Genomic DNA, 16,405 nt, shown 5'->3' with positions numbered 1-16,405 from the left:
TTTTATGGATTTCTTTTTACTTAAATCAACTGTTAAATTCAACTATTTATATTGAATTCCACTCCTTTTTATTTTTATTAAAATATTTTTTGTTGAAACATTATCTATTACATGTTTCTTTTCTGAAAATCGTTTTTTTATAAATCTGCTACTTCGTCTAAAGCTAAATTACTTATTTAAAAAATCATTTTCTGTTGTTAAACTATCTTAGCTTTAGAAAATAAGTTTCTTGGTAGAAATATTATCTTTTGAATAGTTTTGTTAAAAATTAAATTTTTTGAAATATTTGTCATTTAGGTGAACATTCTCCTCTTTGGTTGCAAATTTAACTATTTTTTTTACAATATTGTTTGTTCGATTTAGAAACATTTTTTTAACTAAAACTGTAATTATGCCATTTTTAGTTGTGAATTAAACGATTTGGTAGAAAATTAATCTGTCTTAATTCAGTATTTAACCTTTTTTTTTTAATTCCTCGTTCTTAGTTGAGTTGATCTGTCTTTTATTTCAAATTCAAACTTATTTGGTTGGGATAACACCTATTATAATTTTTATAGAGAATTCGTATTTTTTTGGCTAGAAAATCAACTACTTTGTTTAAATTTAAAACATTTTTAGAAAATTATTTTTTTTTAAATATTTATCATTTTAGTTTGACATTGCATTGTTTTTTATGAAAATCGTCTTTTTACTTAAAAATTTAACAATTTGGTAAAAATTTGAAACTGTTTGAAATGTTTTGGAAATTTATGCGAAATTATTTGAAATCTTCTAAAATTATGTGCAACCTTTTGAATCGTCTAAAATATTTGTGAAATCTTCGAAATATGGTGTGCGGGCATTTTTGAAGTCTTTGAAATCCGTGAAATCTTTGTGAAAAGTTGAAGTGCCTTTAAATATTTTGTAAATTTAATAGTTTATTTCAACAGAGCAGAAATTAAAAATTTATGAGGTTATTCACAATCTTGAAGTCTGTTAATTGAAACCTATAATGAATATTATGATAATGAACCTATCATGAACAAGAGATAAATTATATATCGATAAATTAAAGAATTACAAATTAAAGGACTTTTCCTGGTTGCAATGATTTCAATGTCACTAGACACCCTAAATGATACTTGACCTCGATGTAAATATTAAATTTATGAAATAAAAACTCATGTCTACACTATGTATTTATGTAAGTATTTATGTATGCATGTATGATGTACGTATGTATGCATGTATGTATGTATCTATACATAAATATTTAGAATTTATTCAGGACAGCGATATTTTACTTTTATTCGTTGGTATACAAACTGTATATGTATATTATGGTATTATATGGATAAAATTGTTTTTTGCGAATTTTTTTGAAATTAGGACTGTAGATTTATTAGAGCGTTATCCAAAGTTTGGTCTAGTTAGAAAAGTGCTGACCATTTCGAAGTTGACATAAGTAAAATCCAAAATCGCATCTTATGCACGTAAAGCCTATCCCAAGGTATTGAAAATTTAACATATTTGAGCATAACGCCTAAACGGTTCTGACCATTTTTTTTCAAAAACTGAGACACGATAGAAGGACGCAATGCAGAGATTCTGTGAAAATTTCAGAATTTTTATCTATTTCATTTATGTAGTAGAGCCCTGAAAGTATGAAAGAACAGATTATTATTATAATACATTATAATACCTTAATTGTATGTGCATTATAGAGTATTATATGACGTACAAAAGTATACGATGAACTCTTTTCTTTGATGAGGCTAGAAGTTCTCCTAATTTCAATTATGTCTGAGCTAAAATTAATCACCTGAAAATTCTCCATGAAATTAGTCCTGGATTAAAGCAATTTGCATGTTGTTTAATCATGTATTGCAGGGACAATGTAAAGTTCAATGCTTTATTAAATTTTCAATAATGTCCGCGATAATCAGTTCTTTAATGTTCTTGAGATACAAAAAAGCGTCCTTATGTTTGTGCTCCTGTGTGCATCTATGCATGAGTATACCTAGGATAATAATAATTCACTTTTATTTTATTAACAATTAACTTTTCAGTTATTCAGGAGTAATAGGAGATGATAATATTTGAAGCAATCATTTTTTGTTGTTGTAAAAATCGTTCTGTGATCCTTTTACAGTTTCCAATGAGGCTCAGCCGCCTTCCCCGCCGCACCGCACCCACGCAGCAGCCATCGCCCGCAACAAAGATGAAGCCTCCTCTTCTTACGGTAGTCTACCGTCTATAACATTGCAGCGAAAGCAAATAAATTCGGCAAAGAAATACCTCGGCGGCATAATTCTGTTACCTTGAGCCTTGGCAGGATGAGTTTTTCGTGTTCAGAGGGCTTTCAGCTTTGATTTAGTTTTTGTCTAAATAATTTAAGGGATAAAATCAGAAAGGTAAAACTAATCTATATATTTGAATATTTTCTTAAGTCCTACAATATTAATCGAAACTTCAAAATGTTAAAGCCCGTACGGGGGACTTGGCGTCAAGGACATGTTATACTTCGTCGTGTGGTCAATCGGGTACAGTTTCCCCGGCTTTTTTTTCACAAAAATGAAAATTTCTTAAAACTGTATTCGGAGATGCTATCAAATATCATAACGGATGTCCCCGGACTCTTTTTTGAGGGGTAATAACAAAAAAATGTATTGTGCTAAATAAAAATGTTATGCATGATGTGCATTATTTTAGGGTTAGGCTTGTCTTTCAGCTCTGTCATTCCGATAATTTGGAAATTATTTATGAAATAAACTTTCTTGATTGCCTACAAACAAGGTTAGTTCCGGGACATTAGTTACTATATTTATTTGTAGGTCCAAAGTTTTTGGTTGAACAGATTGTGTAGTTTGGAAGTAACGCTCGGGAGAATTGTAACACATAACCTCGAAATAAACACGCACGTTTTTAGAAAAATCACAATTTTTTGGAATTAACCCACAAAAAAAGTGTGCAGGGACGCACGTTAACATGTTCGCTATTTTGAAGACAAAATATTTATTGATCTAGAAAAAAAGCCGGGGGAATCTAACACTAATAAAATCGATACTAATTCCTAAGCGCCATGCAAATTAATCAGATTTAGCAAAATCTAATTTTTTTAATTAACTCACAAAAGAATTGTGCGGGGACGTCTATTAGCATGTTCGCTATCATTTCCCAAATTTTTAGGACAAAATATTTATTATTCTAGAAAAAAAGCCGGGGGAACCTATAACTGGTAAAATCGATAATTTTCTAAGTATCACATGCCTATAAACGTCAACCCTGGTAATTTTGACGTCCCTAGCGATTCTCATTTTACCTTACTGTTGTGCAATTCCTCTCATAATAAAAGTCAAAATCTCTCAAAAATTCTGCAATCTATACTTTCCTGTAAGTGAATCGTTAATATCACACGAAAATAAACTTTATATCATTCATTTAATAAAAATGTACATTACTTTGGGTTATTTTATGATTTACTGGTACGAAAATAATACAACCCTTATATCAATTATTACATATCAGAATTTTCACTTTTCGACTTGTGATTTTACATAAGCTTTTTGTAATATTTATAGTTCTGTTTTTTATTAAATCCTAAAATGATTATAAACTTTATCTAAATGCAGTAATGTCTTTCATTTACCGAACTAATTGGGTTTTTAATGTACAAATTTTGTAAGTCTATGTTACGCCGATGAACCCAAAAACCTAGAACAACTCAAAGTAGCTATTGAGAAAGCGGTTCACGACATTTCTGCTAGTGCAAGAGAGCGTATATTTTATTGTTTACAAAAGGGTCAATTACTGTGCCAATTCATATGGTGCACATTTCGAAGAGCTATACCATTAAGTAAGCCTGAGACGAATTTTCAGTATTTTCAAGATGTACGTTTCTAAAATATATAAAACTTTAAGAATCATGTAATTATGCTCCTTAATAAAACATGAAAGTTTTCACTATTCATCCATCATTTCGTTTTTTTCTTCCTGTACTTATTAAAAAAATAGTAATCACGGAGCGACCCGTGTGCCCGCATGATGTTTAAATTTGAAATTGTAATTAATGTTCTTATTGATGAATGATCACGTTTATTGATATTATTACTTACAGCAATTGAAGTACACATTAAAATGAATAAATTTTATTATAAATTAGTATCAACATTAGTAATAAATGGAAAATGACGAAAAGAACTTTAAAAAAGAACAAGGAGTTAACAGTCTGAACGTAGATTTTAATTGAAAGTAAACCGCAGAAATCATCATACAAATTTTTTTCAGTGTGTAATACTTCGTAAAAAAATAATTTTTTAATTGTGAAAACAAAAGCGATTGAAGCACGCTCTACAATAGTGCATTGTACGCCACTTGTCATAAGGATAATTTTGTACCTATATTCACATATTAGATTACCCTTATGTCAAGGGACGTATAATGCACTGTTGTAAACCACACTTCAATTATTAATTTTGTTACAAGTAAATATTTTATCATGGAAATATTTTTCTTCTTATATTTTTTCCAAGTGCTTAAAATTAATATCATTTTCCACGAAAGTAGTAATACAATTTGCATATTATTATTTATTTGTAGCTGCAGGGGGTTTGAATTAACGGGTTAATTAGAATACCTTTTCTTACACCTCGCAAATACTTGACTACAGTTTTCGGAGGGTTTCTAGGTGGATACGCAGTTGAGGCAAGGGTTTCCGCTAAGACCAACGCTGCTTTTTCCAATTTTAATCTCGGATATGGGTAGTAAGCCAGAGGCCGGAGTGGTAGGAGGAGTTAAGGTAGGAGGGGTTAGAATATAATCACTTGCTTACGCAGATGACAGATTGCTGCTAGCAAAGAGCGAGGAGGTCTTGAAGGAGATGATGAAAAGGTTTAGAAAATGGCTGGATAAGAATAGGCTAGAGATGGATTTAGAAAAGTCCAAGGTAATGATGTTCAGGAAAGGAGATCGAAGGGATAAGCCTGGTGAGTAGAAGTGGAAGGGAAAGACGGTGCAGCAGTTGGAAGCTTCCTGTTTCGGAGCCATGGCGCAGTGGAGGATCATATAAAAGAGAGAGAGAGAGAGAGACAGAGAGTGAGAGGGGCAAAATTGGGCGATGGAGCCGTTGTGGGGGCTGAAAAAGAAGTTGTTTGCAGGTTTTTTTGGAAGGAGAATTAAATTCTTCGAGTCGCTAGTGACGAGCGTCTTATATTATGGAGTAGAGATGTGGGGGTGAAAAGAAAGTCGGAGGTGAATAAGATAAAGAACAGGTATGTAAAGTGGATACTGGGGTTGGCAAGGAATAACAAAAATTATATTGTCAAGAGGGAGACGGAAAGCACGAGTTTAGGGATTATTACGGAGAATCGAGCATGGAAATATGCAAAGAAATTGGATGCGGAGTATTAGACGCGGAGGCAGTGTTTGGGAATGCGAGGTTTCGTGGGCCCAAATCTGTTATCAATTTGTTCTGCTTTCAGGTTTTTAATCTCGAGTTCAATATCGCTGACAGTGATTTAGTCGTATTATGCTTTCTTGTAAAAGTCTAAAAATAGAAACAATTTTAACTATTAATATCATTCTAAATAATTAATCGTTGCAGTCTATTTCAAAAAGTGGCACACAAATCATAATTTCAACCTCTTCGTTAACTAGTGCTAAGCCCAAGAAACACGATTTATAAATTCTTACAATTCTATTTTTTAACTGTTTTCACTGTCCACTTGTTGGATGTAGTACATTTTAAGTGGATTAAATTTTAAATATTTGCAAAACCGACATGCTAAATGTTTTATTTATCTTATAGGCCTGAATCCGATTTTAGATTTTTTCAATACAGTTACACCTTATATAAATTGAAACTACAAAATTAGCACAAATTTTAAATAGCACATTTATCAGATTTATCCTGTCATAGCCAATATTATCCAACGTTAACGTACGATTTAATCGCGGTACGTCCTACGTAAAATTTCGTTAAAGCTTACTGCAAAATTGATGAAACTACTTATAAATCAGGTAACACAATACTTTTAAAAGTTAATTATCGTTAAATACAAGGATATCAATGCGTACTTACATATTGCATTTAAATTTGTTTATAGCACGTTATCCAGTCATTTTACTCCAGCGAGGCTTCCATTCACCAACGATATAGAAGTTCAGTTTCAAGAAAAATATATTGAAAATCTCTAGAAAGAACCTCAGGTTGACTTGGACTGGGAATCGGATCTGTTACCGGAAGTTACTAAGCAAGCTCCACCCTCGTGGTTTTATTGAAATAAAAACTATACATTTTTTGTATAAAAGTAAGATTTGTCAAAATTAATTTTATTTATCTAGTTTTAGTAATCACACAAAGTGACCTGAATAGCTTCTAAAATTCTGTGCTGCTAATAGAATGTGATACAAATTTTAAAAGTTAACATTTTGAATGTTGTAAAATTAATTTAAAATAATATATTTAATTTTAATATATCTCCTTTGTATAAGTATTGTGACGATGTGTTTCTTGCCGATTACAAAAACCTGTCACTTGATTTGGGAATAATAATAATAATAATTACCCAGAGAAAGGAATGAGTTGCGAAAACAAAACTAGAGCGAGATTCAACCACTGCAAAGGGACACTTCAGGCATAAAAATATATATCTCTAATATATTTCGACTCTATCTATCTGTTTTTATGTAATCGAAACAAAACTACGAGCAAACTACGATTACGCACGCTCGCCCCAAGCTTGCCAGGAATCGTGCAGACAAGATGGATCTCCGTTTATCACTAGATGAACTTCAGAATATCCAGCATGGTGTTAAAGCTAGAATTTTAGAAATTAACTCACAGGGGACGGAGCCTATGTATGCCAATCAAAAGTTTGACTGACCGACAAGTTTGAGAACTCTTTATAAATTGTCGACAGACTTTGTGAACAATTTGAATTCAGAAATTTATTATAATAAGAACTCATTATTAATAAACTTTGGAAATTGACGAGTATCTCTTTTACTGTATTGGTGCCAAGTCCTAGTGACGAACTTCCGCGAACTATATTCGCTTTATAAAAAATAAAGGGACGTAAAAGTAAAGAATTTGTCAACATAAGAAATAGTAAATGTGAAACGTTATATGATGCAGACGGGATACTAGAAACTTTGAGAGACTATTTTAGAGGACTATTCGGAGAAAAAGCTATAGGACACCACAACTGCCATGTAGAACACAATGCGTTAGAGGAGTCAATTGAAAAAATATAATTAAGAACTTTAAAACCGGTGAGGCTGCAGGTGTAGACAGTATTAACGATGAAATGCTTAAAAACGGTAACGAGTATATACCACATAGATTGTGCGAATCAATAAATTTATGAATTGATATGGGAGAAGTCCAAGGCGATTGAAAAAAAGTGATTATCGTACCAATATATAAAAGAAAGGGAGATCAAAGCGACTGCAATAATTACAGAGGGATTAGCTTATTAAGTACCGTAAGTGAAATATACTCAAAAATACTTATTCGTATCCTAATTAAATGAAAAAAAGAAAAGATTTGGGAAATCCAAAGACGGTTTATGCCAAAAAGATCATGTCGGGATCTAATATTTTGCTTAAGACAGACCACAGAACAAATTTTGAGGGTAAGAAAAAAGTTTTCTGTGCGTTTGTTGACCTAGAAAAAGCTTTTGATAAGATGAATAAAATTAAACTTTGGGAAGTCCTGAAAGAGTACGGTGTCAATGGATGGCTCCTACAAGCTATAAAAGCAAAATATATGAGTAGCATAGCGAGTGTAAGGGTCGATGGGAAATTGAGTGGCTGTTTCGATGTTATGCAAGGTTTTAGACAAGGACGCGTAATGTGCCTATGGATGTTTATATTATTTATGGACAAGTGTTTAAGAGTAGCCATTTTCGACGAAGAAGGCCTGGTACTCGAAAAAGTAAGGGTATGTGGGTTAGCGTTCGCAGATCATAAGGTTGTTATGAAAGAGTCAATCGAAGACTTGCACCGAATGCTGAACAATCTAAATGCTCGCACAAAGAGCATGGACCCCAACATCAACGTAAATAAAATAAAAACTTTGATGTTCCAATAAGGCAATCATATCTATTAAATCGACGGCCACTGGAACTGACAGTTTTAACAGCACTGCAATCCTCTTATGTGTCCCTTCGTGACTGCCTTCCCTTGTGCAGATTATCAATACTTTGTTTAAGTCAGCAACACTCTTTCACTCTGGTTTCAGAAAGGAGTATTCGGCAACCACAACACTCTTACATGTGACAGACGAGATAGGGAGTGCCTTAGATTGTTTAGAAATCGCTTTTATAGTGCTGCTAGATCTAACGCGAGCGTTCGCAACTATAGACCACAATCTGCTTTTGGTCAGGTTGGAATCAGAATGATTGACTAGGAATGCGTTGTCCTAATTTGACAATTTCACCTCAAATAGGAACCAGCGAGCCTCAGCCCTCGCTTGTTTTCAATATACATCAATGAACCCTGGAGGACCGAAGGAACCGAAATAATTTTGTTGCAGAATTAAAAATGTTAAAAAATCTCATTAACTTCTGCTACATGTGTTTTCAAGCGCATCCATAATAGCTTAAGTAGTAGCTTGCACGCTAAGTTTAAAAATAACATTCAAAATTGGCAAATAAATGTAAATAATTACATGTAGCAATTTATATGTCTAATTTTACACAAATTTAATACCTTCTGCGATAAGAATAATATAACAAATGAGAATTTAAACAAATCCTTTACCTTTAGTTCTGATATCTCTTCTCGTAACCTCAAGGACACTGTTTGACTGCTCTTACTTACATCGCAGCGTTGTTGCCTGAGATTTTCACTGCGTGGCGCTAGCATCCAGACAAAATTCTTAAAGTTACCGACGGAACGCTTACTAAGTGCTACTAAAAGAATATGCACTTGAAGCCGCCTTCGGCCCATGTAAACGACAGGTATTTTATTTTTTTATGTTTTTACGGCTGCAAGAACAAGTATTGCGATTACTTCGTGAGTTTCTAATGCAAATTTTAATGTAGAATCCGAATTTCAACAATTTAAAAGTTGATCTTGCTGTTTTTTTTTTGTTGAATTTTTTTAGTTTTTTAAGAAGGAACTGAAGGGGGACTTAATAGGGTCTTTAAGGCTATTTTGTAGAGGCTCCTTTCGGTTCCTTTGGTCCGCCAGGGATCTACCAGAGCCCTCGTTTAAATAGTTAGCTTTCTTGGAGACGGTCTCTCAGAAAAAAGTGTCTTACTCCTCAATTTAGCATTAAAATATATAGCTAAATGGGAAAGGGAGCACGCTTTAGTGATAATACCAGATAAATCTGCCATTTGCAAATAAGCAACATGAAAAGTGTATGTTTTCCCTGTTTCACCATCGATGGCGTCCAACTATCTATCACTGAGCAGGTAAAAAAACTTTAATATCACTCTGCAGTCAAGTTAGAGTTTTGAGGAGCACGCGTTCTTAAAAATCATAGCTGCATATATACGTCGGAGGAAACTATACCCTTGCCGCCGCTCACTCTCAATCAGGGTCAAATTGCTTCTTTGTCAGACCTTTGTCTTGTCCTCCTTCGACTATGCGAACATAAGCTACGGTCCCTATTTAAGCTTTTCCCTATAAAGCAGGATACATATAGTAAAGAAATCATGCCCTAGTTTCTGCTTTGGGATTAGGGAGTTCGACCACATCTCTCGTATTTTGTGGCAAACAGACGCGCGCGAAAATCATTCTCAACCAAATCTAACTTCAGTAAGCTTTTTAATATATTTTGTTTTTAATATTTGACAATTCGATATACGGTTATTTATAGTACACGCTAATACGAACAATTTATCCCTATGACTTTTTCGATAAAAAAATTACCAGTTTTATACCATTTCAAAATTCAAAAAAAAAAAGAACATAAACATTATTAGCAAACAATGCACGATAAGAAAAAAAGTCACGAGGATACCATCAAAAATTTAGAACATATTCAAAATTGTTTAGACCACTTTTTTATAGGCATTTGAAAACTCTATGTACGGCTATTTATAGTACATAAAAATACGAACAATTTATCTTCATGACTTTTTTTGGTAAAAAAAAATTGTCTGAAGTCTAGTAAGATATCATAATCTTGTCGAAATACATTCATAGGATACGCGTACACTATATATAGTTGAATGAAGTTATAAAAAACAATAATATGTCTAAATAGACCACGTTAAATTACGTTTTTTCAATTTAAAAATTCTAACTTTGTAATTTTCAAATTTATAGCTTGTAAACTATAAATTTTATCAAAAATAACTTGAGTGGATGTCATAAAGCATATTTTTCTGCAGAAAATGACCTATATTAGAATGCTGTATGGTGAAAATTAAGCCGTCTAGCACGACTTGAAGCACGTAATACGTTGTACATTATATTTACCTCCTCGAGCGATACGAACAGCTCGTCCCTCTTATTCGCTTCCAAAATTATCTCAAATGATATACATTAAAAATAATAGTTTTTATTAAATAACTTTAGTAAATTTTCCTAATATGACTTTCTTTGACTTAGTTCGAAAAGTGGAATTTCTGTAAAACAATTTAAATAACTAAAACATACTATATATTTCATTAAAAACCAAGTAGTCCCTCAATGTAAAATTTTATTAACTCTACGCGTAATTAAATGACCTTGAAGTACATTAATCCACCAATTTATCTCCGACCGACTGCAGAAAAACCCTTCCAGCCGCAAAGGATTCTACGATTCAATCACTCAGTCATCTTTGAAAACATTTAGCGATCTGAAAAAACAATGATTAATTAAAATAAATAGACAGAAGTGCAAAAAATCTATTCTGCGAGAAATTGTTTACCAAAGAGCGCTTGTCATATCCACCAAGCGCAATGATATTGATTTGGCCGTTGTTCTGAGCTACCTACTTACTGGAATTCTGAGTGAAATATTCAAACCAGACGGTTTCAGGCGAATAGCAGTTAAATCAGATTTGAAACAGGTACCTAAGAAAGAAGTAGCAGGATCTATTTCTTCTAAAATTCCTACATTGGAAAACTTTACTGCTATTGTTGTTGATGGAATGACTGAGTTAAAATCATTGAATACTACATAGTTACTGTTTAATGTTTATGTTTATGACTAATTAATTTTGTCAGGTCAGGAATGGACAGAGAAGAATCGTTAGAAATAGTTAATAGTTCAAGTTTTATTTAATGTATAGAATACTTGGCAGACTAAGACCATTTTTGAGAACCACACAGATCACTCACTCACTCGATATATATAGACATCCTTGTAAGATGTAATATTTAACGTCTTTATTGAGTTAATCACTTTAATGATCCGTAAAGATCGGACAACGAACCGCCGCGATTCACTGCTGCTCGCACACGGTTTTTCTCAAGCGACAAGGCTATCATCACACACTCAGACGGAGACCTCACGTGACTTCAAATATTCGTTTAAATAATTAGGAAAATAAAAATAGCTTTGAAATAAGCGATGTTGATAAATTGAACAATTTTCAATCGCAGAAAATCTCATAAAGACGAAACATCACAACTTTAAATATACCGCCTGCCTCGTGAGTGGTAACTGCACGATGAAAAGAAAAAATAATAAGTGCTTAATCGAGTATTTGTCAAAAACGCAAATGCTGCCCGCTGTAAAGAAACAGTATAAATGCTACAAAAATTTAATACTGCTAGCCGCCCGCCATAATCTACTAAGTTTACAGAATAATTTCTTATAAATGTAATTAATAATAGTTGTTCAGATTTCGCTCATTTCTTTCGCTCTTACTGGTAACAGACAAATCTGAGTAATCGGAGAATTTAAGCATCAAGTTAAATGGACTTTTCATCACACTCAAAACATGATGACTCTCTAGTGGCTGCTGTTCTAAATCTGATTGGGCGGTGGCTGCGTGGCGATATTCAGGCCATTTTGAGGAATGAAAAGTTAACGAAGGTGGAACTTGCCACCATGAGAAATGCCTTATCGATTTTTCGGGCGTGAGTCCCCGTGTAGCGTATTCGGCTGGATGATCTTTAGTAGAAATTTATCGCCATTTCGCGCGAGGTAACAGCTCATGAATTAGGGAAACTCTATTGACAACAAACACAGGCCAATTGGAAGGACGTTTTCCTAGCCAAGCCAAAACTGTTACGGAATCTGTGTGACAGTAAACAGGTATTTTCTCCAATGACATAGTTTCCATGACAAACTTATGTGTCTTACTTAGCAAAGCAGCTTCACACAACTCCAAACGAGGAACTGATACATATTTAACAGGAGCTACTTTAGATTTAGCCATTAGTAGGCAAACATGAGCCTGTTTTAAATCTGCACTAAGAATTCTAATGTAAACGGAAGCTGAATAAGCTTTTGACGAAGCGTCAGAAAAGCCATGAAACTTGAATTCAGAGTTTATCTGCAGTTGTCGTGTCCATGTGGGGACTTTAGGTGTTTCTAATTTTTCCAGAGAAACATGATCATTTAATCATTGAATTTTAAGATCATCAGGTAGTCTGTCGTCCTAGTCGAGTTTACGCAGCCAAAGTTCTTACATTAACATTTTCGCCACTGTTATTACTGGAGTTATCCAACCCATAGGATCATACAACTTAACTATTAATGAAAGAGAAATTCGTTTTGTTGGATTTTCGACTAAAGAAGAAGTCACTTTAAAAAGGAATGAATTGGACTTAGGATCCCGAAATAAATCTAGAACCTTCAGCTGAGCATCTTTCGCTAACGGAAATTCGATAGCACGTTCGGGTTCTCCCGAAGGACAATCTTCCAATAGTTCGAATTCATTTGCGGCCCATTTTCTCAAATGGAAACCGCCAGCTTCTAATAACAGTGTTACTTGAGCTCGCGCCCGTTTAGCCTCAATCTGACTTTCTGCACTAAACAAAACATCATCGACGTAAATATTATTTTCTAATATAGTTTGGGCTAAAGGAACTCTATTTCCTTCATCATAAGCTAACTGCTTAACCACTTTGTTAGCCAAATGAGGAGCACAGGCAGTACCGTAAGTAATGGTTAAAAATCTATAAGCGACAATCCTTTTATCAGGAGAAATCTCGACAATTCTTTGATAGTCGCAATCCTGAGGGTCAACTAGAATTTTTTTAAACATTTTTTCAATGTCAGCCATATAACCAAAGCGATGTGATTTCCAATTCATAATGATTGAAATCAAATCATTACGAAACTTGGAACCGATGTGAAGATGAGAATTCAAGAAAGAATTATTGGAAGTTAAACTGAAAGCGTTGAAAACAACCCTCAACTTAGTAATGGAAATACTTTTTCTTAAGATAGAGTGATGAGGCAAATACACAGTTTGTGGAAAACTATCCAATTCCTTTTCTTGAAGAAGTTCCATGTGTACAAGGCTTTCATATTCTGATAAGAAACTGGAGTATTGTAATAATAATTCCGATTTCTCCGATAAACGACGAATTACTTTATTCAAAACGATCTTAGCTCTCACCAGGGATGCACCTATTTTTATGAGAGGACCGTTTTTGAAAGGTAAGCGTATCATGTAACGTTCGTCTTTTGTTCGTTATTAATTCCTGGCGAAATGCTTATTACAAAACATTTCGTCATCTGTCAAAGTATTTTTAAATGGAACTTCCTCCAACTCCCAAAACCTGGTTAAGTCTTCATGCAAGACTTATGCTGAAATAGCCTGATGTACTGTAACTGGAACGTTAATTTCTATTTTATTTGTGACTGAAACCGGCCCAGATAATATCCAACAAAAAACGGTACTTTGCGCAGTAAGAGAACCCAATACACCCTGTTGGAGATCAGGAAGTAAAGATGAGCCACATTATCGGCTCCTAAAATCAAATCAACTTGATGGGAGCTAAAGAGATTTGGATCAGCTAACCCTAACTCTTTTAATTGATCTTCATTCCCCACGTTAGATCTTACAGGAGGAGTATATGATGTAAGGTGTAACAATACTAAAGCTTGGATGTGGACTTTAGGACAGTTCTTTTGTGTGAGAATTAAATTAAATTCTGCTTACTTTCTTGAAGAACCAATATTAACTCCTTCAACCCCATATACTACTGCTTTAACCTTTTTGTAGTGTGGACTTAATATTTTCATTGCTCTCTCGGTAATAAAACAACATTCAGATCATTGGTCCAGCAAAACTCTAAATATGTTTTTTCTTTCATTTTCAGGTTGGAAGGAAATAACAACCGTAGCGAGAAAGGTTGAGCACGATAAATTTGGATGATTATTCAGAAAATGAAACGAAACTTTATCGTCTGCTTCTTTAAGCGAAACATGATTCACCTCCACCTTCTGGGTGGAATTGCCGGGATCATTTGATTGTGACGTGAGAGAACCTGAAACTGCCAATTGAGAATTAACCGATGCAGAGTTAATTGGTGGTAAGGTGGGATTTGAATTATAATCATCTGAATGCAGCAGGGAATTATGTCTCCTACCGTATTTGTAACATTTGAATCTACTAACACAATTACGTGGTCGATGTCCAAGCGTGAGACAATTATAACAACAATGATTATTTGTAGCAAGTTCCCTACGCCTGTCCACAGGCAGAGCTTTGAATTGGTTACATTTAAATAAAGAGTGATTATCCTTACAAATGAGACACTTTGAGCGAGAAATTTCATTGTGGCTCCTAACTCCCGATTGTCTTAAAGTCCTACTCTTTTCTTAAGAACTCGCAACAGGGTTTGAAGCTTTAATAGCCTCCAAAATACGTATGCGAGTCTCCAAAAATGAATCAAGTTGCTGATAAGTGGAATAATCAGTGCTAGAACAAATCTGCACCTCCCATTCCTTGAGAGTACTTGTATCAAACTTTTTAACTATTATAAAAACAAATAAATCACTCCAATTTTCTGTTAAGCTTTTAAGATTTTTGAGAGCCGCCAATGACTCATTTGTTTTATCGCGTAAGTGTTTTAAGTCTTTCAGAATATTATTCGACACATTAGGAAGATTGATAAAGGCTTCTAAATGAGTTGAGATTAAAGCTCTTTTGTTGTCAAATCTGATCTTTAGCAACTTCCAAGTGGAGATAAAGTTAGCATCAGTTATTGAAACATGTCTTAGAAAACCTTCAGCTTCGCTCTTTAAGGACAATTTCAAATAGTGTAATCTTGTTACATTTGACAGGGAATCGTTTTTAATTATCAAAGCATTAAATAAATCGCGAAAATTCTCCCAATCCTTGTAGTCTTCTGAAAACTACGGTAAAGTGATGTGAGGAAGTGTAACAGGCAAGGGATCATGACGAATAATTTGAGACTGATTTAAACTTTCATTAGCTTTAGTCTCATGAGTAAGCAAGACCAATTGATTATATAAAAAATCTCACGCATTAAGATAAGCATCTTCAATAGCGAGATACTTAAATTTTTTGAAATATTCCAATTTCTCACACTCAGCCGACGTAGTTCTAGCTTTAATCTCCAGATGCAGGGTTTCACATCTCTTCTAGCGTTGGTCAAGAAGTTCTATCCGGGATTTTACAGTAGCCACTGTAAGATTGGCCTTTCCAATTTTCTTAAAATTGGTTTCAGTGCGTAGAATCGTCTGAGAAATCTCTGATAACTCAGAGAATAATGGATCCATTTTAAGAAAAGAAGCAATTTAAATTGACAATTGCTGATAATTCAGATGAAATTAAAAAGTTTTAATTTGCAAACTAAAGAACTTATTTACTTAAGTTTTAAAGTACTCTGACAATGCGAGGAAATTTGAGTGTGCGAGAGCATAATTATTAATAAAATATCAATAAATCTTCACTGAACTACTATCGTCTGAATTATTATTATTTAGTTTACCATGATGAGCCTCTCTCATCATAGGTAAATTAAAGTTGTCATTTTACCACTGAAGAAGGTTAGAAATCGATGAAGTCTGAAATTAAGTGTGTTGACAATCATCTAAATATCAGCTGGCAAACCTGTTATTTCTTCCTTCAGGTGAAGAATAATGAAAGACCAATTCAGTGAAGAATGACAGTAGGAAAGAGTACAGTACAGACTGTTTGGAGAAGCACGACTGCATTATAGTACGTGCGAAGAGACCAGCTTATCCTTGCTATGTGACCTCAAGCCGTCATATTTTCCACCTAGTTCCTGTGCTTTCACTAAATAAAATTTCTCACTTTGGTCTTTTCAATACCAATTTAACATTTTAAAATGTTTTTTCACGATCTTCAATTCAGTTCGAAGGACCATTTTGTTTAATGCTTATGTTTATGACTACTTAATTTTACCAGATCAGGAATAGACAGAGAAGAATCGTTAGAAATAGTTAATAGTTCAAGTTTTATTTAAAGTATAGAATAGTTGGCAGACTAAGACCATTTTTGAGAACCACACAGATCACTCACTCACTCACTCGA

The 16,405-nt window shown here is 33.7% G+C and overlaps 2 protein-coding genes across 7 annotated transcripts in view; one reads left to right on the top strand and one right to left on the bottom strand.

Moving 5' to 3' along the window:
- LOC117174281 (thyroid adenoma-associated protein) overlaps positions 1 to 14,540 on the top strand; it is a 398,068-nt gene extending 383,528 nt beyond the window's left edge. The window contains exon 15 of the transcript XR_004467285.1: positions 14,202 to 14,540. The gene's annotated coding sequence lies outside the window, so the exon portion shown is untranslated. The remainder of the gene's footprint in view (positions 1 to 14,201) is intronic.
- LOC117174282 (WW domain-binding protein 2) overlaps positions 1 to 16,405 on the bottom strand; it is a 315,912-nt gene that overhangs the window by 57,126 nt on the left and 242,381 nt on the right. Inside the window, exon 6 of one of the 6 annotated variants that reach the window (XM_033363227.1) lies at positions 10,476 to 10,777. The exons of the other annotated variants lie outside the window; for them this stretch is intronic. Coding sequence (XP_033219118.1) covers positions 10,754 to 10,777 — 24 coding nt within the window. The 3' untranslated portion in view covers positions 10,476 to 10,753. Of the gene's footprint in view, positions 1 to 10,475; positions 10,778 to 16,405 lie in introns of those variants that run through there. 6 annotated transcript variants of the gene reach the window in all.

This window comes from Belonocnema kinseyi, chromosome 6, assembly GCF_010883055.1.
Source record: "Belonocnema kinseyi isolate 2016_QV_RU_SX_M_011 chromosome 6, B_treatae_v1, whole genome shotgun sequence".
NCBI lineage: Eukaryota > Metazoa > Arthropoda > Insecta > Hymenoptera > Cynipidae > Belonocnema > Belonocnema kinseyi.
This window is presented reverse-complemented; position numbering and strand designations above follow the sequence as displayed.